Source organism: Hipposideros armiger, unplaced genomic scaffold (genome assembly GCF_001890085.2).
Source record: "Hipposideros armiger isolate ML-2016 unplaced genomic scaffold, ASM189008v1 scaffold_94, whole genome shotgun sequence".
NCBI lineage: Eukaryota > Metazoa > Chordata > Mammalia > Chiroptera > Hipposideridae > Hipposideros > Hipposideros armiger.
In genome coordinates, this window is record NW_017731444.1 from 1,814,812 (window position 1) to 1,837,863 (window position 23,052).

Here is a 23,052-nt window from a genome sequence, read left to right on the forward strand (position 1 = left end):
CGACCCACAGGTTGAGCACCGCGGGTCTATTGGATCCTGGTGACATAGAAAGGCCTCCTTGAGTTGGGGACACTTAAACTGATACCGGAATGAAAGCTGGCAAAGGGAAGAGGAAGAGAAATGCATCCCAGGCAGGGTGGCAAGAAGCAAGAAGGCGAAGAAGCTGAGGACCTAAAAGTTAGGATTGTATCTGAAAAAATGTCCTTGGAGCAGAGGCTGAAAAAAGTGAGGGAGCACCTTGGCCACCAGCAAGGGAAAAGTGCTTGGGATAAAGGGAGCAGCAAATGCTCTGGTGCAAAGGCGTGTGTGGCACATTGGAGGAACAGCAAGAAGGGCATTGCGCCTTCAGCCCAGGAAGCAAGTGAGAAGCCTAGGAGGTGCGATGGAGGGGCCGGCGCGTTTTACGTGGGTTTTGCAGGCCCTGAGACTCACGCAGAGTGAGATGGGGAGCCATGGAAGGGTTGGGAGAGAGGAGTACCGTGTTGTTCAGGGTCTGGTTTTGTTCCCTAGAATGTGAGCTACAAGAGGGCAGGGACTTTGCTTTGCTCGCTGCCCATCCCCAGCCCTGGAAGAGCACTGGGCTCTTGATAACACTCAGTAAATATTTGCACAAGTGAAAGAACGAATGAATAATATTAATGAAATGACGGGATCAGTTCATGAGTAATTGTGACCGGCTCCTCGAGGTACAGGTATGTTCAAGACCCGCCCCGCCAATCCTCCGCGCGGCTCCCACCCCCGCCGTTGCGCTGAGGTGCGCGCCACGGCCGCCAGAGGGCGCTCGGCCGCGGAGATCCCGCACGGAGGGCTTTGCGTGAGGCACTGCGTGGGGAGGGGCCTAAGGGCGGGCGCCGCAGGCTGGGCCGGGTCCACCCACGGGCGGAACGCGGCGGTGGGGCTGAGGCTGTGCGGCTGGGGCCGGAGCGGTTTGGAAGGTGCACGGGGCGAAGATGGCGGCGGAGAGGCAGGAGTCGCTGAGGGAGTTCGTGGCGGTGACGGGAACCGAGGAGGACCGGGCCCGTTTCTTTCTGGAGTCGGCAGGCTGGGACCTACAGGTAGCGCTACGAGGCGGGCTGTGTCGGGCAGGCCGGGGACTACGGGTCGCGGGCGCCTGGCACGTCAAGCCCATGGTAGCCGAAGCGCACAGTCATCCCGCCGGGCCGCGGCCTGACACAGGCCTCAGGGGCCTGTGGCCGCTTGCCACGCGTCGCCGGCTCGGCTTCGACGTGGGAAAACGCTGGCCAGCCCCGGCCCCGACTTGTGTAGGACTCAGTTTGCCCTTCGGCCTCGCCGGTTCGCTTTGGGTACTGCCGCAGCCCGCGTGGAGAGGGGGAGCCTGGGGGCGTGGCGGCCGCCCCGAATCTCGAATGGATCCGGAATGACCAGCTCCTGGGTGGAGCAGCGCTGGGGACGAGGTGGTCCTTCATTTCCATTTCCGTATCGCAGCCGCTGGTGCAGGGAGAAGCCCGGCCCAGGATTTGGCTCACGCCCCCTGCCTCCTACCTAATTACTGGGAAAAACTACCTCCAGGGTGGTGGCGCGAGGTTGGAGCCTACTTGCCTTAGATACCTTATCTGTTAAAATGGGAGCCTCGTGGGGCGGCTGGTTAGCTCAGGTGGTTAGAGCGCAGGCTCATAACACCAGGGTTGCCGGTTCGATTCCCACATGGGCCAAGGAACTAGATTGAAGACAACTACTTGACTTGAAGCTGATGGGTCCTGGAAAAAACACACTGTTCTCCAGCAAAATGTCTTTTAAAAAAAAAGGGGGAGCCTCGTGGAGATTATCATCTAGTTCACTGGCATGTATTAAGTATTCATAAATACTTGCTAATTAAGACATTAAGATGAGCGACATGAGGCAGAGAATTTTGTAGACTCTTGGGTCACCAGTACCTAGAACAATGCCTGGCACATAACAGGTACTCAGTAATTGCAGGAAGAATTCTGTACATGTTCTGGGCTCTCCTGCTTCCAAGGTAGATGATAAATGGTTGGGTACCTACCATGAGCCAGGTGCTGTTCTAACTGCTTTACATGTCTTAAGTCGTTTAACTTTTGCATTTTGCAGCTAAGATTTAGGGAGGTCAAGTTACTTGCTCAAGGCCTCACTAGCTACCAGATGGAAGAGAGCATTAGAACTCAGTGCTGTCCGATTCCAGAGCCTGAACTCTTAACCCACCATGTGCTCGGTGCTTTACATATGTTGATTTAATTCTAGCAACACTGAAGTAAGACTAGCTTTATTATGTAGATGAGGAATTGGAAACTCAGAGGGTAAGTGCTATGCCCAAGGCCACAGAGCCAGAAAGTCCTAAGGTTGGCATTTGAACTGGGTCTTCCCAAAAGTAAGAGTTAGACAAAGCATCACGCCTCTGCAGACACTGTGTGAGCGAAGCAAGGCAGAAAAACAAAATGCAGCTTCTGCCTGAAAGACCTAGAAGCTCACAGTGTTATAATTGGCAGGTCTTCAGTCCCAGTCTCCTCCTACTATAGGTGGAGAAACTGAGGCTCCTGCATATGACATGACTTGCCTGGCAGGGCCACAACTTGAATGTAGGCCCCCGTCAATACCAAGTCAGTGCATGTCCCATGACACGTTTTTCCTCGCAGGCCTGTTATGTCCTGCAAAGGCACACTGCTCCTAGTAGGGTAACTATGTCTTACAACAGCTCACTGCCTGCTATAAGGCTGGTGACCTTGAGGACAGGAGCCATGGTTTTTTTCATCTCTGTAAAATGTCCTTATTCCTTTGTGTAAAGTAAATTCCTGTCCATTGATTCAATGAGAGAAACATACAGTCACAAATGGCCAAAAGACTCCTATATTCCTCATGTATGTAGCGAGCTAAGACATGACTATGCATAAATATTAATGGACCCTTTCATCCATTGTGCAGGGTTGATGGGACGGGTGTTCCTATTGCAGAGATTAGGAAACCAGGCCTCAGAGAGAAAGTAAAAGTAACGATCGGGACCGGCCTCACAGTTCCTGACTCCTAGCTATCACATAACTGAGAGTAAGGGCCTGAGTAGACTACCTGGCTCTGCTCTTTACCAATTGTGTGACCTTGAGCAGTTTTCTCAACTTCTCAGTACTTCTGTATCAACTGTAAAATGAGACAATAATAGTACTAATTACGTAGGTTTCTTTGAGGATGAAATGAGTTAACATAGGTATAGTTACATTCGAAGTGGCACATAAATGCTCAATAAACGTACACTGCTTTTACTAGATCACGTTTCCTAATAAAATGAGAATGAGGAGTGTCTCCATCTCAACTTTCCTTCTTGCCTTCTTTTCCCCATAATAGGTGGAATTTGTTTCAGGTAATGTAAAGACTAACAGTTGGGCTCTTACCTTTTGGTTTAATTTCGTGTGGCTCCCCAGAGACAGACCTACTTGTAAGTGTGAGCCATTTCTTTGTGTCTTTGCTCCTTTGTGCTCAAAGACGATACGTGTTAGATGAAGGCTTATATAAGGATCCCAAGTCACTACCTCTCTGTTTCAGATCGCCCTAGCGAGCTTCTATGAGGACGGAGGGGACGACGACATTGTGACCATTTCGCAGGCAACTCCCAGTTCAGTGTCCAGAGGCACAGCCCCCAGGTAAGGGCCAACTTTAATTATTGCTACGTGGGTGCTCCAGCAGTGATGAAGAGCTGTTTCCTGATGTGACAGAGGGTTCAGGCCCGGGGATATGGACCAGTGAGTGTGAATGAGAAGGAGACTGACTGGTAGGTAGTAGTTCCTTGTCCAGAAGGAAAATGCTGACTGCATTCTCAGAAGCCAAGTTTGTGCTAGCACCTCAGAGCAATTGTGTGGAGCCTGTCTTCCCCCGCTGCAACCCTGTTTGACCTGACTGTGCCTTTCCTTTAGAGATAAGCCTGACACACTCAGGTCAAGACTCTTACCTGAATGTGGTTTATGGTCTCATCCTGGAGGAAACCACAGAACCTACTGTCATCATGTTTGAGGGTCTTTTATTTATGAAATGTGAGGAGCGGCCTCCCCATCTCTAGAAGTTTTTATGTAGAAACCAAAGGTACTTCCTTTCAGAGGTGCTGTAGATGTAAAAGACTGGCCAGATGACTTTAGAAAATTTGTTTTTGGTTTTTTGGGTTTTTTTGCTTGACATGGTGGATGCCTAGCACCGTGTTAAGAAGTCTTGGAGAAAATAAACCTGTGTAACCCATCATTTCCAAAACTGATTATAGAGACCTTATCTTTGGTGAACTTGTGTTGTTAACCATTACGATCCTGTTTGCTTCCCCTGTCCCAGCCTCCCTGGCTCCAGGGTTCCCATAGCAGATCGCTGCTGTGGTCTGCAGAGTGAGACAGTGCAGGTCTTCCAGGAGACAGGCAAGGCCTCTTCCTACAAAAGTGTCTGCTGTACAACTTCTCTCTCTGCTTTAGCCTGAGTCGCATCTATTCTCTGGCATGTTTTCACCAGACTTATTTCACAAATTTATTTGGATTTAAATTCAACCGCAGAATACAAATATAGTATTTCTTTGCCAATGAAGTTGTAAATTGTGTTTCTCTGTAAGGGTCTCTGAGCCTTAAATTACATTTCCTCTCTTTGAAAGAACACTAACCCCGAATCGCATTGCTTCCTTAACTTGGTTCCCTACCTCCCATTTCCAGAGGAGAGAGGTAGTAGGCAAGTGATCTTTTCATTATTAACTGTGGGAGAGGGAGTGCTAACCTGGAGATAACGGTGAGGGCACTGCCTGGGATGTGGTTGTTAGGGGAAGGACTCTTCTTGCAGCCGCTGATAGAGACAGCTGATTTCCTGGGGGGTGAGTCTTTCCCAGCCACTCCAGGTTACTGTTGAGGTGTTAGCATAGCAGAAATGCAGAGGCCGAGAAGTTGAACCTTCACCTCTGATGTCAGTCACATATTCATGCCTCTCCTCTCTGGTTGTCTCAAAGTCCTATCAAAGGAGTAGTTTAATAGAGCCTGGGCCTAGGAGCCTGGTGGCCGAGGTTCAAATCCCAGCTCTACCACTGTGGAGATTTGTGATCTTGGGCAGCTTACTTAACCTCTCAGTCCCTCAGTTTTCCTCACTTGTCAAATGGAAAAGGTAGTAGTGCCAATGGGAGACTGAGTTAATACTTACAAAGCACTAAGAACACAGTAAATGTTACCTGCTGTTATTATAATACTATTAGCATCCATCCTCACCTTCCCTGTTCTTTTCTTTGTGTTCCCTGACTCATTTCACAACAAGTATGTATATTAAAATACAGACATAAAAGTACAAGAATCAAGGAAATAGGAGAGTTTAATGTTAAGGCTGAGAGGAGTAAACAGCTGAACACATGCAGGCCTAAAGGCTTTGCTTTATTGCTTTTTTCTATGTCTCCAGCGATAATAGAGTAACTTCCTTCAGAGACCTCATTCATGATCAAGACGAGGAGGAGGAGGAAGAAGAGGGCCAAAGGTGAGTCTTTGGTGGGGGGCACAGTCTACAGGAAAGTCCACGATAATGTGTAAATTGTCTAGAATGATAAATATGTTTGGTTATCAGCAGCCATTATTACTGTGAGCTAGTCATACACATGCTCCCTTTAGCTTAGACGTAATCCCTGTTCTGCGTTACTGGTTTTTTGGGGGGTATTCTGGGTTTGCTTTTGTTTTAAGAGTTAAAATAATGTGTATCTGTTGAAGAGTATTATGGGAAGGGAAACAAATAAGAAAGAAAAAAGGCATTTGTAATACCACAACCCAGAGGATACCAGAAGTAACCAGGTATCAGTAACATTTTTGGTGTGTTTCCAGCTTTTTCTTTTTAATTGAAAAAGCAATACATTACATAATAAACAGAAGAGAAGGCTTACAAATGTATATTCCCCCAATATACACACACATGCTATTTCTTTGTTTGTTTGTTTTTAACCTTTAGGAATGTTAGTGAAGTTAGTGTCCATTGTAGAAAACACATAATAATGTAATGAAAAAATATAACATCTACCATTTAGTAACTACAGTTAATTAATATTTTGGCATATTTCCACCCACTCAGTTCTGTGTACGAGTGTACATATACTTAGTTTTATGTTGTATTTCACATGGTGACAGATTGTTTTGTTGCTTACTTTCGTTGGATTAATGCTACATCTTGAACACTTCTCCATGTCATTAAAATTCTTCATAAGTGTTTTTAATTACTATAATAATAATAATCCATTATATGGGACGTCTGACATTTAGATTGTTTCGTTTTTTACCACTGTAAATATCAGTGCTGTCAACATCTCTATCTATTAATCTTGGACTACATTTCAGATCATTTTCTTAGAATAGCTTCTAGAAATGAAAATGCCAGGTCAAGGGCATGAATACTTTTAAGGCAGTTGATCACAGGTTCCTAGTTCTTAAGCCAACGCTTTGAGATTTAATAAAGACCTTATAGTCCATTGAGCAGAACTTCATCTACCTGGAATGAACAAGCATTTCACAGGTTTTGCTTCTCCATGGGCTCTGCCTCAGACTGCCACACATTCCTAAGAAACATTGTGTAATAACTGTTATGGGAATGCCGTTACCTCATCATGATCACTCTTTGGGAAGTGGCCTGAGAAATTACATGAGTTCTATTTTCTGTTTTCATCCATATACACTTTACGCTGCCTCAGATCCTTCTTAGATACACTCAAAGTTGAGAAATAAATGTTAATTTCAGGGTTTTACAGTCCTTGAGTGCCAGGCAGTGTTATCAAGTATGTGAATGCCCAGCTCCTAAATGACCTCCTCGACCTCCTCCTCCTCCTCCTCTCATATCTTCCAGTCATTGGCCTTTCCTTATTTCACATCCTGATTCCTCCCTTGGCTTCTCAGCATTGCAGACCTGAGGACACTGGTGGTGGTGTCCTCGCTAAGGCCTGTGGCTTTGCCTTGCATTCCATAGGGAATGTCAGGAAATAAAAGGCTGAGACTAATTTTTATAGGTTCTCCATTCTCCCCACCCAGAGATGTGCTACTGACTTAACTGTGACTAGGAGTGATAAGGAGGCAGTTAGCCAGGCTACGTGTGACTACTGGTTTTCAGACCCAGGTAAAAAAAAAACTGCTAACGTAATCTCAAGCCATGCTTGGCTCCTTGCAAAGCCCAGTGCAGGTATCTTGGGGTCTGTATTTGAGCTTCTCTGACCTTCTCCAGTCCCCTCTCCTTAGTGCCCTCAGTATATGTCACAAGAATAGCAGAGCAAGGCAAGGCTTGGGTGAGCTCTCAGTGTGGTATCACACCACCTTACATGCGTGCATTACTCTGTGCTTGTTCTTTTGCATACATCTGCTGATTTGAACCTCATGGCCCTGACTTAAGGAGCAGGTAGGTAGGGCATGTGGTCCTTTGCTCCCATTCCAGAGACAAGGAAAGTGAGGTGCAGGGCAATGCACTGACTTGCCAGGGTTGCTCCGCAGCAGAGCCAACACTAGAGCCTTGCAGCTTGTACTAACCATGCCACTACCACCGTTAACCTGGAGCTGCTAGTGGTAGCAGATTCTGATTGTGACCAGAGTTGCGGTGTCCTGGAGAGGTGCTGGCCACCACATGGATAATTCCCAGCTGGGACTCTCCGGAGCTGACGTGCTATCGTGCATGCCTGGAATGCCCTTCCCTGATTTCTTCGCCTGATACCTCATCTTCCTTCTCAAGACTCAGCCCAGAAGACACCTTCTTAGGAAGCTTTGACTGACCTCCCCAGCTCAGTGTTCCCAGAGTACCCCTTATACTGACCTCTGTTGCTGTTTACACTGCATTGTGCCTGCCTGCCTCCTTACATGTGTCCCTAACTAGATAGTAAGTTCTTAAAGCTGGGGATTGTACCGTTCGCCTCAGTGTGCCCAGCACCTAGCCCAGAGCCTGGCACATGCTCTATTCATGTTTTCAAAGTGCATTTGATGTCAGGTGTATATTTTCTGCACAGGTTTTATGCTGGGGGCTCAGAGAGAAGTGGACAGCAGATTGTTGGCCCTCCCAGGAAGAAGAGTCCCAACGAGCTGGTGGACGATCTCTTTAAAGGTGCCAAGGAGCATGGAGCCGTAGCTGTGGAGCGAATGACCAAGAGCCCTGGAGAGACCAGTAAACCGAGAGTGAGCATAGAGGGTCGTAGTGTGTGTCCACAGGACTCAGGTTCCAGAGTGGGAGGCCTTCCTCATCCAGTGCCCAGGAGTGACTGAATTCGTTGTGTTTTGTTTTTCATTTGCTCACTTATTCTCATACGCAGAAGAGCAGCTCGGTTTCTCCCACCCTTTAATATGAAATCAAGATTTGGGGCAAAGTTTTCAAACCTGTGACCTGTGATCTGGATCAGATCCTACACACGTGTTTTACATAGCCTATCCAATTTGACTTCCTCAGTTTGTTGCTTTATTTTGTTTTCATTGAATTAATAGCCACCTGTTTTACATAATTCTAGATTTCTCTCTTTGGGAAAATCAAAAATTCTTTGGTGTTATCCTGCACCCAGATACCTACATGGCCATGATTAACTAGAGCTCGTAGCAACTGTTCGTGTTAGCCAAGCAGCAATTCTCACCCTAGCAGGCATGCAGCTGGGCCTGTAGCTCTGAGTTTGATACCCAGAGAAAGTATATCCATTAGTTAAGCTTTCTGTACATCATTTTATCTGAGTAACACCACCACCGTTGACACACTCCTCAAGTGCTTATGAATTTGTCTTCTATAGCCATTTGCAGGGGGTGGCTACCGCCTTGGGGCAGCACCAGAGGAAGAGTCTGCCTACGTGGCAGGAGAAAGGAGGCGGCATTCTGGCCAAGATGTGAGTGGGCATGTACCTTCCTTAGAGGGGAGGCTTGTGAACTGTTCTACCATTTTTCAGAAGGGATTGTCCCATGTTATGCGTGAACCAGCAGCCTCTGAAAAGAAGTAATTGGTGCCCTTGCTATGGTTCATGAACAGAGGCTTGCTTGAGAATCAAAGGCAGCTCTCATCTGGTTGGGCAGGGGGTCTCGTGAGAATGAAGGACTTTTCTGAGCATACCATAGACCCCAGGCAGAGAGACAGTATATCTAGCGTTTTCTGTTGGTATGGGCATAGCTAAAGAATTTGGTCTTCAGACCAACCACTCGAAGAGATCTGAAATGCAACTTTTAAAAATTTTCCTTGTTAACTATGCAGTCCTTTGCATAAGGGTGCCCCCTCCAGCAAGAGTAACCATACTATATAAACAATTTTGAGCTTTTTAAATTTAATGTTATGCCATAAAGTTTTTCATATAGCTTTGTCACCATAAATTAATATATTTGTTTTTGACTATTTGGGGTTTTATTCCAAAATAAAGGCAGCAAGAAGAAAATAATTCTATCCCCCTGGGGCAACAGCTGCTAATGCATTGGTTTTTAGTGTCCTAGGCTCTTTTCTGTGAATATGTATAGGGAGTTGTAAATATTTCTGATGACTGCAAAACAGTCCCTGAGTATAGCTGAGCACAAGCTACATGCCAAGCACACTGGCAGCCCTATAGATGAAGCCACGGCTTTGATTGAGTCACCCGCTCAAAGTCACTGAGCCAGTGAGTGGCAAAATGAAGGCACAGACCCAGGGCTGCTTAAATCAAAACTCGTCCTCTTAACCTGTGCCATGTTAGCTTCTTATTTTTTGTTAATACTTATTTGGTGGTGGTTGGTTGATTTCCTCATGCATGTGTGTGTGTGTGTGTGTGTGTGTGTGTGTGTGTGTGTGTCTGCGTTAATAATGACACAGTAAAATAGTAAAAGCTCGCTAACTTGCAGGTTCACAGTGGTGTGCTTGCCAGGTGCCTGGCAATGTATGGACTGCTTGCCTCCTGTTGTCACAGGTTCATGTAGTGTTGAAACTCTGGAAGAGTGGATTCAGCCTGGACAATGGCGAACTCAGAAGCTACCAAGATCCATCCAATGCCCAGTTTCTGGAGTCTATCCGCAGAGGGTGAGCAGAAAAGTCCTCCTCCAGGTTCCATGTCAGTGAGTAAGATGGCAGATGGGAAAGAAAAAGCTGATCCAAATGTTTACTGTTGAAGAAGTAAACATTTTTTAAGCAGATTTAGCACAGCTGAGATACAGATTCACAGATCTGCTCCAAAAACCCTGTGTGTCTGTTTTTCCCCTGTGGGCCTGGGGCAGAGCCAAGTGACTTAAGTGACATCAGGCCTCTGCTTTGACTTTGAGCAGGCGAGAGACGCGGGAGGCAGATGGGGAACCACCAGCACAGCCAGCTCCCTTGGAGGGCCCAGTTTGCACATTTGGCACGGAGACGTTTGTTCTGACACCCATCACTCATTCTCACCCTGCTCACCCCAGCGTTACCTTTTCTCCCTCAGGGAGGTACCAGCAGAGCTGCGGAGGTTAGCGCACGGTGGGCAGGTGAATTTGGACATGGAGGACCATCGGGATGAGGACTTCGTGAAGCCCAAGGGAGCCTTCAAAGCCTTCACTGGCGAGGGTCAGAAACTGGGCAGGTAAGGAGCAGCACAGGCGGGAGCTGGACTGTCAGCCATTCCTGCCAGGTTCAGCAGGCCCTTCCTGTTTATTTCTCGCTTTGTATGAACCTCCACCCTTTGCAAAGTACTTCACATTTTATTTTTATGGGCGGGAGAATATGGAGAACACAGGCTTTGACATTAACAGACCAGAGTTTAAAATCTCTTATTCACTTTTTTTTTTTTTTAAGTTTTATTGGGGAACAGCCATGGTCATTGGTTACGTATTACTTTCATGCTACAATGGCATAGTTGATTCTTTTAAGGAGGGCGCAGCTAACAGTGGCACATGCGTGGATCGAACCGGCAACCTTGGTGTTATCAGCACCACGCTCTAACCAACTGAGCTAATCCGTCAACCCTCTTCTGCACTTTGTAGCCATATGACCTTGGACTGTATAGCCTCAGTTTGCCCAGCTATAAAATGGAATTGTTGAGAGTCCTTACCTCTTTGATTATTGTTGTGGGAGCACATAGAGTACTGCCCCACAGTGAGCTGTCAGTGTAAGCAGTAAGAGTAACACATGGCTGCTTTGACTCAGTAATCTGGGGAGTTCAGGGCAGGGGTGACCTCGATGGCTTAAGGCTGGAACAGACGCACATATTTGGGTCACCTGACATCAGGATTAGAGGGAGTAAGGAATCCCAGACTGTCCATCAGCAAGCCCTGCAGCAGCATGGTTCAGGATAAAGAAACTCGAGGACATTGTTGCCCTGTGCAGGCTGCTGATCCACCATTATGATAGCTCGTCTCTACTTCCGTGGCCCTTCCTGACACTCTGTCACTTCTTGTGTTGTTTTCTGCCTTGTGTCCTCTGCCGCTGCCTCCATCTTGCATTCTAACCCTGAGAGGATCTGAGTGGCTGATAGTCACTGTGTTTTGTCCCCACCAGGGGGAAACGATAGGCTGAGTGGGCCCAGTCTCCTTTGGCCGTGGCCGTGGGGTCACTTAGTCAGTATTCTTCAGAGGGAACTGTGCACATAAGAGGCACTCCGAGCACAGTACAGTCCTTACTTTACAAAGGGAACACTGCGGCTCGTGGACTTGAAGGGTTGTTACCCTTGAGTGCGTGACTGGTATGTGGTAGAATCAGGACTGGACCCTAGGCCTTGTGAGTGGCATTCCTTCCCACACTCCTCCTGCACAGCATTGACCCTCTCTGACCTAGGTCTGGCAGCTCTTGAACTAGCCACTGCCCTTGCTCACCTCACCCTCATCTGCAGGGATCAGCTGTGCTCTTTGAGATGCTGGCTGGCCCTTTCCTAGAATCCCCTACCTCCCTGTCAGTTATTCATGCCTCATCAGGAGCAAGGGTCATAGCTCAGGACATTAGAGACCAATAGATTGTATTTTCTCAGGACCAACATAGTTAAGCCCACCCTGTTCTCGTCATTTCACCTACCACGTTGGGGCCTGTGGGTTAGTCCTGGACAGCTGTGCTCAAAGTGGTCCATCTGTAGCTTCTCTGTCAGCTGTGGTAAGCTTTGTAGAGCACAAGATAATTTTCATCTTTTATTATTAAAATAAAATGTGTTTATCATTTTTAAAAAGTAGAAAATGCAGATAAAGAACAAGAACTATTCCTAAACCTAATTCCCAGATATATCCAGTTAGTATCTGCGAAGTGTCCTTCCAGTCTTACATAGAGAGAGAATGAGAGACAGACAGACAGACATGCTGTTTTATTACCTGCTATTTTGCCTAATCAAAGTAGTAGGGCTGTCATTTCTATCAGTAGATGTATTTCTACAATGTTATTTCTGATACTAACATAATTTCCTGTCCTGTTTATGTGCTGTAATTTAACCGGTCGCTGCTGATGAACATTGTAGGCAGCCACCAGCATTATGAACAATACTGCAGTGACTGTAACTAAATCTTTGTATGCCCTTTAATCTTGGGCTAGAAGTAAAATTGCCAGCTCCAAACATCTTTAAGATGTTGTCAAATTGCCCTCTAAAAAGGCTGTATCAGTTTTTTACTCACCAGCAATTATAAGGAAGGTATCAGAACTCAGAACACCATGCAGTTTGGGTTTGTTTGGGTTCATGATACTAACAGGAAATGCTTTTACTATTGGAAGGTCTAATTATGTGTGCAAGAATCCATGTCTCAAAAAATGAAAATATTTTAAAGAAGTCTATTTTAGCAGGATGGGGACACATACTTTATTAGCGTGGAGGCTGAACCCCACAAGTTGAGATAGAGCTTGATAATCAGGTGTGATGTTAGCTAAATAAATGTTTATTGCCAATTCCACTTTCATTTTATTTTAGTTCTGGCTTTTTATGAAAAATAACCTTTTAAAAAGTTTTATACAGCTAAGTGAGATGGGATTTTAGCTTTTTAGTCTAAACCAGATGGACAGTTTTTTTAGTTTTTCCCGTAAATTTTAGTGTGTTTTCCATTGTCATCTTGTCAACTAAAATGATTAAGAGCCAAAAAGTTTTAAGAAAATTTTCACAGGTTTGCCTCAAAAATCAGTGTCAGTCCGGGGTTTTTTCCCTGATTATCTGGAAAAATACTTTAAAGTAAATGGATCGTTTTCAGTTGAAAAAATTCTTTCAGTTATATTAGAGGGGTTTTTTTTGTTGTCTTAGGTGTTGCATTTGTTTGTTTGGGTAGGAATTAATCTGAAGGTGTGGGAAAGACTTGAGTTTGAGGAGCAAGCACCAAGGGTGCACTTGGGTGGGGCAGGGCCATTGCAGCGGCAGGACGAGCTTTGGCTGCTCACCGTGCTTTCTATAGTGGTCGTTTCTGTAAAGGGGATGGCAGGGTCTCAGGACTTACGACTGTGGCAATAAGGCACCTCAGTGCCCACTTCGTTGCCACTTCAAAGGAAATGAGCAGGCAGGGGATTCAGACTCTTGAGCTGATTGAGACTCAACTTCCCTGTGACTTGTTCAATGATATTTGCAGGGAGAGGGTAAAGAAACTCCTCTTTCTGTAGATGTCTGATGTGACCTGACCATTCCTGCCCCTGGGTGAAGTGCCACTGCTGGAGAGGAATGGCTCAGGTGAACACAGTTCTTCTCAAGAAGTGCCAGGCAGGCTGGGTCCCTTGAATGCACGTGGCTGTGGAGCACGAGGATTAGAGCAACTTGGAACTAATGCTCTTTGAGTGTCTTGCTCTAAATAAGAATCACAACACCCGGTATTGAGGTTTCTCCCCCTCCACCCCCCACCCTCCTGGAGGGCAGCATAGGCTGGGAGCACCTCTCAGGTGACCTTCCACTTACAGCCCATGGATAGACAGTAACATCTCTGAGTGATTTGGATCCAGAGTTTAAGCAAATGTAAGTGGAACAGGACCTTGAAGAATGATAGTAATTGCCTAGTTGAGGGTTTTTCTGCTGTTAGCTAAACACTGTACTAAGCATTTCACATGTGTTACGGCCTTTGATCTTGTTTTGATCCCCATTCTACAGATAAGGATTGTGAGGCTTATGAGGTCGAGTCACACCCAAGGCCACACTGCTGGCCAGTGCACAGCTGGGTTCCCTCCAGTCTCTGCTCTTTTCCACCATGCTGCGTTGCATCCTAGATGTTCCCACATGGATACATAGACTTTTATTTGTGTTTCAACTATATTCTAGGTATGCTGCATTATTTTGAAGCTATTGTCTCAACTATGAGAGATTTTATTTAACTCCCATTTTATTGATGAGGAAACATCATCTTGGGGTAATGTTCCTGAAATCAGGTCTAGGTCTGCCTGGCTCCCAGACCTGGCAGGAGAGTGTGGCAGGTGTTAGGAGCACAGGACCTAGATTCAGACAGCTTGGATTGTATCCTGGCTTCACCTTGAACCAACACTGGGATCTTGGGCAAGTTGCTTAATCCCACTGTGCCTTGTTTATAAAATGGAGATGATGAATCCCTCCCTCACAAGCTGGTGTGAGGATTAAGTGAACTAATAGTGTAAAGTACACAGCATAGGGCCCAGCTCCGTGACGCGTGCTTCATAGTGTATGCTGTGGTCATCATGCCTTCCCGACCCACCTTATCTTTAGGTCTATAAGGGAAACAGTCAGCAACCAGCCAGGCCCATGTATCCGGCTTTCCTTGACCTTCAGGTGAAGAGCACCAGCTCTTTGCAGGAGGCTGTGCTAGGAAGAAAGCCAGAAACATTCACCTCCTTCTATGGAGGACTTCTAAATGTCCTGTGTTGGGCCTTCTGCACACATTATCTCATCTGCTCCTCACAGCAGAACAGTTCCTTGTGCTACTTCCACATGGAGACACTGAAGCCCTGGGAGGTTGAAGGACTTACTCAAGGCCACACCTCTTGTTTAGTTTAGTGGTGGAGCTAAAACCAGGTGGTGGGCCTTGTGCTGTTTCCCCAGCATCACACGGACTTTCCGTAATGATAGCATCTGCCGTTTAGTGGACTGCCTGCCCTGAAAGGTATGGAGTCAGTAGGGATAATGTTCCCATTTTACAGAAAAGGAGATTGAGAAGCCAAGATGTACAGTAACTTGCTGGCTCTCACAGCTCATAAGTGAGGGGTATATCAGATTCTCTGGGAATGGGAGAAGTTTGAGACGACATTTTCAGTGTAAATATTGTTTTCCTAAAGTAAACCATAGAAAGTAAGGCTTGACAAAGACCTGGCTGGTAGGGAATACACAGAATATAGAATGAGAAAGCTTGTTCATTGCATAAGTTTTTAAACATTTAAAAACTGCTCTACATGTGCTTTTCTTTTCTCATCTATAAAATGGAGATAATGCTCATCTCAAAGGATGGCTGTAAAGATTCAGTGAGGCCATGGATATTTTTTTAAAAACCATAGATAGTGCCTACACAAAATAGTTTAAATATAATTTGTATTTTCCCTCCCTCCTACCTCCACCCTTGCCTGAACTGATAATGTCAACTGCTTTGGAATGACAGCTTTTTTTCATTTTAGGTTGACTGAAAATGTGCGAGTTCCCTTTCTAACAGACAGTAGCTTCGATGAGTATCTGTCATGTACTCGTAATTGTTATAAACAGCTGAGGGACAGGCTGCCTACAGCATAGTTGGAGAGTCGACCTAACGCCCATAAAACTAAAGAACAAAACACAGTAGATCTTAGGCCCTTGCAGGGGTAACACTTAACTTCCTGCTATTCCCAAACATCTAAGGCATGTGGTGCTATAACTTCCCTGTGTGTCCCTGCCCACATTGGAGTCCCATATGGCTGTGAGGCTGATGCATAGAAGCAGCTCCTTTCTTAGCTAGTAAGTGTAGCCAGCATTCTCTTCTGAGCTCCACTCTGTAATTTTCTAAGCCCGTATTTTTCACATTTGCAGAAAAGAATAAATTCACTTTTCAATTCTTAGTTCCTATAAGTTATATGTTGTGGGGCAGTGTTTTACAAACGGTGTTCCATGAAATTATCTGCAAGAAGTTAACAAGTGTAACATGTAAAAAGGACATAATGGTGATTTATAAGTTTGCCTTAACTGCACGATCTCTCAGTACCTTTAATATGCTAGTGACCTGTGATGCTGCTGGTATAACATGTGGCATTTCTGAAACCTCCCTGGAGATATCTCAACCGACTAGGGTCCCAGGAGAGACACACTTGGAGAAGTACTTCTAGTTGGAATTGCTAAGAGTACCCTGTTTAGATGTCAAGACCAGAGGGAAGGGAGAGGTGTGATTAGAGGCTTTGGGGAGAAGCAAGTTCTCATCTAATGACCTCCCTTCTGAGAAGGTCTAGGCCAGAGCATCTGATAAGGGAAGAGCTGAGAATGAAATGTATGGTGGTTTACAAGAGACAGATGAAGGCTCCAAACGTTGTGGAGCATTCTATGTGTATTTTGTGATGTCAGCCACCCTGACTGCTTTATGTAATTCTCCCCTTTAATGCCCACAAAAATTGAGCAAGGCAGGTAGCCTTAATCCTTGTTAAAGATTAAGGATCCTCTTTATTACCCTTGTTGAAACAGGGAATTTAAGTAACCTGCTCAACACCACATAGCCATTGAGTGAATTACAAACCCCAGTCCATCTTATTCTAAGAACTGCGCTCTAAACATTGCAACAGACACCATGTCCTTTTCCAATTGTATAACGAATCCCTGTGGTGCCGGGCACTTAGCTGGCCTTCAGGAAGCCTCAGCCCCTCTTCTGATAGTTGACACATAAGTATGAAATATGCACATAAGTGAGGTTGCAGTAGGGAATGCAGGTCTGAAAATTCCATCACAGGGAGAGAGTCCAGACTCATACCTTGCCCCATCTGCTGCTCCCAGATGTCAAGCCCGCCTCCACGGCAGACGTGGAGTGCCCCGTCCTCCTCCTGCTCGGACCCTCTCTCATTGAGACTAAAATTCATACTAGTCTGGTGGGTCCTCCAGCCTCAGGTCCCAGCCTCTCCCGCCCCAGGCTGTCATGCACACGACACTGCTTTCCTCCCTTCAAGGTTTTGTTCAGGTGAGGACACTGAGGAAGAGGGGTTAGTAACTTGCCCAAGATTACTAGACATGAGAGTGCTGGCAGTAACTCAGAGTTGGGGGTGAATCCTGCTGGATCTGTACGTTTCATGAGGACAGGCATTCTGTCTTGGTCACTCCTTGCTCAGCAGCACCAAACACAGTGCCTAGTGCAACAAACGCTCGGTAAATACCTGAGACAGGATTCCCTTCCTGCTAGAGGCCTTGTTTCTGTCCTGCCCTGACACAATCCTCTCTCCTTAGCACTGCCCCCCAAGTGTTGAATACCGGCTCTGCAGCCCAGCAGGCAGAAAATGAAGCCAAAGCCAGCTCATCCATCTCAATCGACGCGTCACAGCCTACCACAAACATCCAAATACGGCTTGCCGACGGCGGGAGGCTGGTGCAGAAATTTAATCACAGCCACAGGTACCTGGAGTTGTCTGGCCTAGCTTGCTTATTCTAGGAGGGACCCAGAGACTCCCACAAACGGGTGGGAAGCAGGGAGCTGTTCTTCCTCCTGACAGCAGCAGGCACTCCATGCTTTCCTCAGAGGAGGCAGTGGGATGGAAGGAATGCAAGCCTGAAGCCTTTGGTTCTGGTCCCTGCTTTCATTAAATGTGGCCAGTGACTGCTCACTTCCCTCCTGCGGGTCTCCTTCCTCATCTGTAAAATTAGGGGATTGAACTCCTAAGGCATTTTTTAGCCACCAAACTCTTTGTACAAAGGAAATCTCATTCTAAAGCCCAAGTGTAGAACATAAAATTTGAATAGCTGTGGTTGATAGAGGGGAGAGGGGACACAATGCCAGCATCCCACCCATGGCTTCTTCCACCTCCCTCCCCACAAGGGACCCTGAAAACTAGGATATTAAGGTCTCTTCCAGATCTGGCTTTTGAGAATTCTAGAATATCTGCTCTACTATCTCAGATCACCTGGGCTGGATCAAAGCAAACTGGGCCTCCCCCATTTTAAAGAAGGGGAAACTGAGGCACGGTGATGAAGTGATTAGCAGGGGAGGATTGTTGCCAGTAAAGATATTTGGCAACTCCTTTTTCTAGATTAGCAGTGTCTAAATGTTATAAATCATAGACCAGCTAAACCAGAACGCACATATGGGTGGGACTCAGGGAATGGCTTGACAGTTCTTGAGTGCTGACAGGGTTCACATATGGGGTAAGTTACAAAATCAAAATAAGCTCCGGGAACACACAGAGGCTTTCTTCAAACATTTCTTGTTCAGTAGGAACCATTCACTATACCTCAGGTGCTTTGCATGTAAGGGGATGAATCCATCTCATTGATCTGAGTTCTTTGCCTCTGTTTCATTTCACTGATTAACTCCAGCCTATCAGCATGACTGCTGCTCACTCCCCAGTGTGGACAGCCCATCCCAGGAGCTTACCAGTTGGGTGAGAGGGGTCGTCTGTCTGCTGAAAGTGTTAGATTGCATCATGGATGTCCACTCCCTTAGATGTGCCAAATTGTGGATTGCATGGATTTTAAGGGTTGGGGGCAGAAAGAAACTTCTGTTTAAGTACCCTAAAGGAGAAGCTTGTCTGTTTCAGGTGACTCCATTCTCAGGATCACCAGGTTTAGGACACAGGCAGTGTCTAGAGAAGGGATTCCTGGCACTCAAGAGTTGCTGACATTCAGTAATTTTTCTCACTAATAGTTTCAGTGATATACGAAAGAGACATCATATTTTCTGCCCCGTGGAATTCATGGTCTACATCAGAGACAGACATTACCCCTATCCCAGAATCATTTGATTACAGACTTGATCCAGTACCATGAAAGCAAAGTCAGGGAACGGAAACCAGGAGCTTTCTGGGAAGGCTGCCCTGAGGAGGTGGCATTCGAGCTGAGGCCTGAGGCTTGATTAGGATTGCAGGAAAAGGATCAGACAGAGGAACCTCTAGAAAGAGGGACCCAAATGTAAACAGTGAGCATGGTATGAAGAGAACTGAAAGAACACAGGGAAGGAGGGTGGTATAAAATTAGGCCTTGGGGCCACAGTAAGGAGGCTGGCGTTTCTTCCAAAGAAAATGGGATCAACCATGAAGGGTTTTAGGCAAGGGAGTGACCTGATCCAGGTGCTTCCAGAGGAGAGCTTTGGACGCTCTGTGCAGAAGGATAGGGTGGGGAAGGGACTTGGGGGAGGTGGTGCAGCCTTCTGCAGGGTTGGGGTTTGTGGACAGCAGAGAAGGGCACTGCTCACCCACCTCTCCACTCACCCCCGCTCCACCAGGATCAGTGACATCCGACTCTTCATTGTGGATGCCCGGCCGGCCATGGCTGCCACCAGCTTTGTCCTCATGACTACCTTCCCGAACAAAGAGCTGGCTGATGAGAACCAGACCCTTAAGGAAGCCAACCTGCTCAACGCCGTCATCGTGCAGAGGTTAACATAACCGCTCCCTGCTGGGCGGCCTCGCCTTCCTCCTGAGTCTCCTGTGGCCAGCTGCCTTGTGGGGACCGCCCCTCCCGCCCCCTCCTGCACACCCAGCAGTCCAGTGCCACGTCTACTCCGTAGCTCTGGGTTCTTAGGTCTCAGTTGGACATTTGTTTTCTCCTTAGTTGCGTTTCCTGGGTTTTTGTGACGATCAATGGACTTTAAAGAAAAAATAAAAACAACCAAAAAAATTGAAGGACTATCACCAGCATGTTGTACAGAACTGCTCCCACTGAAGCAGACTCTGATTGCTTTAAAGTCATATTTATCTCCAAGGCACGTGGGAAGAGCCTTCCTTCCATGCTGTCTGCATAAAAATTGTTTGTGGTACACAATACCCTCCACTGGTGTGTCCACCTGCCACCCTGATCATGACTAGTGGAGGATTTCCCTGTTTATAGCGAAGGACGTGAACAGACTTGGAGAAAGAGGCTTTGCAGCTACTCACTCCCATAGGAACAAATCTCTTGCCCAGATAAAAAGGTAGCAGCAAGTGTCTCCTTGAAGTGAGGTCAGATCTAGATGCACACATCCCCTTCAGATTAAAAAATAAGTACTTCCCTGTGCTCCTTTCGCTCAAACCCTGGGAAATTCGAGCTCCCCAGACCTTGGCCAGTTGGGATTCTAATTACACCTGTCTGCCCCAGCCCTCTCCCTCACCTTCCAGGCTGCTCTCAGCCGCACCGTCATTATATCCCAAGTGCAGAAATCTGTACCTAGGAGGTTAGATGGGTATCTTTTCATTGGGAAACAGCTCATGCCAACCCAAATGAGTTAAGAGTCAGGGTATCTTAGTGAGCAACAGGATCAAAAAATGACTGAGCTATTCACTAATGATTTGCGTGGCAAACCATTTGTTGAAGAAGTGGGGTTCCCTGTGCTACCAGCACCTTTTACCATGCTAACGTTTACAAGAGGCCTCTGCTGAGTAAATTTTAAAGGTGAGTGTAACGTCAGTGCCTGGCTTTGGTGTTCAGGTTCCGCCTTAAGGTTGTTCTCTGCCCTGCCCTGTTCGGACTTGCAACAACTTCAGCAGTAGTCCCAGCCTGGTCAGGACCTCCCCAATAAGCACTTTCTGTGCAGGTTTAAAGCGGGAGGGCCACTGGGGTCTTGGAAGCCTTTCCACCTCCCTGTTAAGGGAACCACAGATACAGAATCAACATGGATTCAGAATCTCCTGGGTTTGAATAACGTGCCTCAGTCCTCTTTCCAAGCAGTCATCACCAATCACTCCTGCTTCACTCCCTGCAACAAGCCAGGAATCCACTACTTCCACCCAGAGCTAGGGAAGGGCTTGGGTTTCAGCCAAGACCCATCCTGAGAAAGGCACATGGCTTGGTGCTTCTGATCCCCAAATGGCAGGGGCCTGCCAGGGCTACAGTGTCTGCCACAGAGCGTCCTCGAGCAGGTGGAGGCAACTAAATGCAGATCTGGAAAAACTAAATTATTGGTACCTTGACCATTAAAACCCAGAATGAGGACCACGGAGTTTTGTACTTCCTAATGGGTTGCTTTGAAGTTGTTCAATAGCAGCCATTATAAGTACTTCAGTGCCTCACAACAGTCCCATTTTACAGTGCAAAACCTAAAATCCAGGTCTCAGAGCTGGTAAGTGATGAGGCTTGTGCATCCAAAGCACCATGCCCTTAACCACTGTGCCCCTTGTACATACACTCCATCCCCAACCCAGCCCTGGACATATACACTCACCCCTCCCACCCCGCTTCAGCGTTTCTACTTAAATTCACTAGTACACATCAGCAGAGATCGCAAAAACACCACTTCAAACCTGCACCTAGGAAAGGACAAGGCCTCAGGAGTCCCACCCAGCCCTGGGAAGTGATTTGATTGTTGCAGCCACCACAGTTCAGAGCAGCTAGGTGTGTGGCCCAAGGTCAGAGGGATTGCCAGCCACAGAGCCAGATCACACTGGATCCAGGCCCCGTGAGGATGTTTTCAGTCCTAGTCTCTTCTGGGTGGCCCAGAGGAAAAGGTCCATCTACCCAGAAAGGCTCCCAGTTTGTTTGTTTTTAAAGGATACTCAGCAGCCACTGGTTCTGGGGCTTCTGAATTCAGGGCAGTCGATCTCAACCAAGGCATTTTGGATCATCCCAAAAATTGGTTGGCAAGTAAGGGAACCTCCTGGCATTAAATGAGCCGGCCAAGGACATATTGCAACACATGGGACGTGTGCTGATGGAAAGATCCAAACTCAAATCACAGGGAAAAAGGCAAATTAGCCGTCATGATGATGCCCTATCTAACAAGTTCATGTTAAACTACTATGAGACACTCTGGTGTTTCTGTTTGGTCTTTTAAACTATACAGATTCCAAACAACCCTGTCAGTACAGTTTGGGGCACAACTGGTTGCTTCCTCAGCAGATGGCCATGGAAAGAAGTAGGCATGTGGGGCGAGATCTGGGCACATCTGTGGCTTTGGATGGCATTGCCAAAGCGCCCTCCAGAGCAGCAGTATCCCTTTGTGTGCCCACCAGCAGTACAAAGCTTGCCAGTTCCCACCGGGCATATGAAGTTGACTTTGAGTTCATTCCGGAGAAGTTCCTAGTGCAGAAGTGTGGGTTCCATGCTGCTCTCTCTATCCCAACCACTAGCATTTTCAGAGGGAACTGACTGCTGTCGGGACTTGCTCCCAGGGCCAATTAAAAGGCGGTCTTCCTTCTTTAAAACGGGTTTTGTGTCTGTGTCATAGGCTGTAGCTGTGGCCACCCATTCCCCCTCTTCCAGGCCTACTCTTTCCTCACACCAGGACAGGGAAACAGAACAGAAAACACATTGTTGGCTTCTCGTGTCCAATCTGGGTCCCAGGCTGAGCAAGCTCCTGCGCTGTGTGACTACATCTCTCTCACTGGCCCATGCCTCACCCCACGTCCAGTCCATCAGCAAGTTCTCTAGGTTCTGCTGCAAATGCATCCCAAATCCAGCCACTCGTCATCCCTCCCCTGTGATCTCCCATGTCCAGCCTCCATCATCTCTCACATCAGCAACTGCAGTGTGGGCCGAGTGGCGTGTTGGTTAAGAGCTGGTTTGGGACGCCAGCTCTGAGCAGCAGGGCCCCGGTTTGGATCCCACATGAGGGCCAGTGACACTGCCCTCTACAGCTAAGATGGTGAACAGCAGTTCGACCTGGAGCTGGGCTGCCGAGAGTCGCCGGCGACTGCATAGGCTGCAACCCCTGCTGCAGTGGGCTCCCGTACACTACCATGTGTGGCTGGCAGCCGCAGTGAGCTGCCAAGAGCCGCCGTGAGCGGCCGTCCAGAGGCCAGCGACTGATCTGCCTCACCTGGGAAGAACGCAATGATAATACCAACATGAGCCAGTGAAGCAACGTCCTCCACAACTAGACCGAAGAACAGAAGGACAGCAACTTGTCTGTTTCCCTTCCCCCAATTCCCCAGCACTGTTCCCCTCCCCCAATTCCCCAATAAAAATCTTAAAAAAAAAAAAAAACTGCAGTGACCCGCCGTGTCCCTGAAGAGCCCCTGTCCATCACTCACTATCCCTTTGTTCTGCATTATTTTCCTTATCCTGTCTCCATCTGATGCATTATATACTCTCTGTTTCTTTCATCCTTCCACTGGGTTATAAGCTCCATCAAGGCAGGGGTTTCTGTGTTCTTAACTCTTGTACCCTGAGCACCTGGCACAGTGCCTGACACATAGTAG

At 47.1% G+C, this 23,052-nt stretch overlaps 1 protein-coding gene across 2 annotated transcripts; it reads left to right on the forward strand.

Moving 5' to 3' along the window:
- The first annotated feature begins 884 nt into the window (after positions 1-884).
- NSFL1C (NSFL1 cofactor) lies at positions 885-19,575 on the forward strand. Of its 2 annotated transcripts, XM_019645812.1 has the most exons (10): positions 898-1,055; positions 3,511-3,608; positions 5,371-5,445; positions 7,330-7,335; positions 7,934-8,099; positions 8,696-8,788; positions 9,827-9,936; positions 10,328-10,465; positions 17,177-17,341; positions 19,164-19,575. In XM_019645812.1, the coding sequence occupies exons 1-10, from the start codon at positions 951-953 to the stop codon at positions 19,324-19,326; spliced, it is 1,119 nt and encodes a 372-aa protein (XP_019501357.1). In that variant the 5' UTR covers positions 898-950; the 3' UTR covers positions 19,327-19,575. The 2 variants fall into 2 exon arrangements, with proteins under 2 accessions (XP_019501358.1, XP_019501357.1); XM_019645813.1 differs by lacking the exon at positions 7,330-7,335 and having other exon boundaries at positions 885-1,055; positions 19,164-19,563.
- Positions 19,576-23,052: the final 3,477 nt, after the last annotated feature.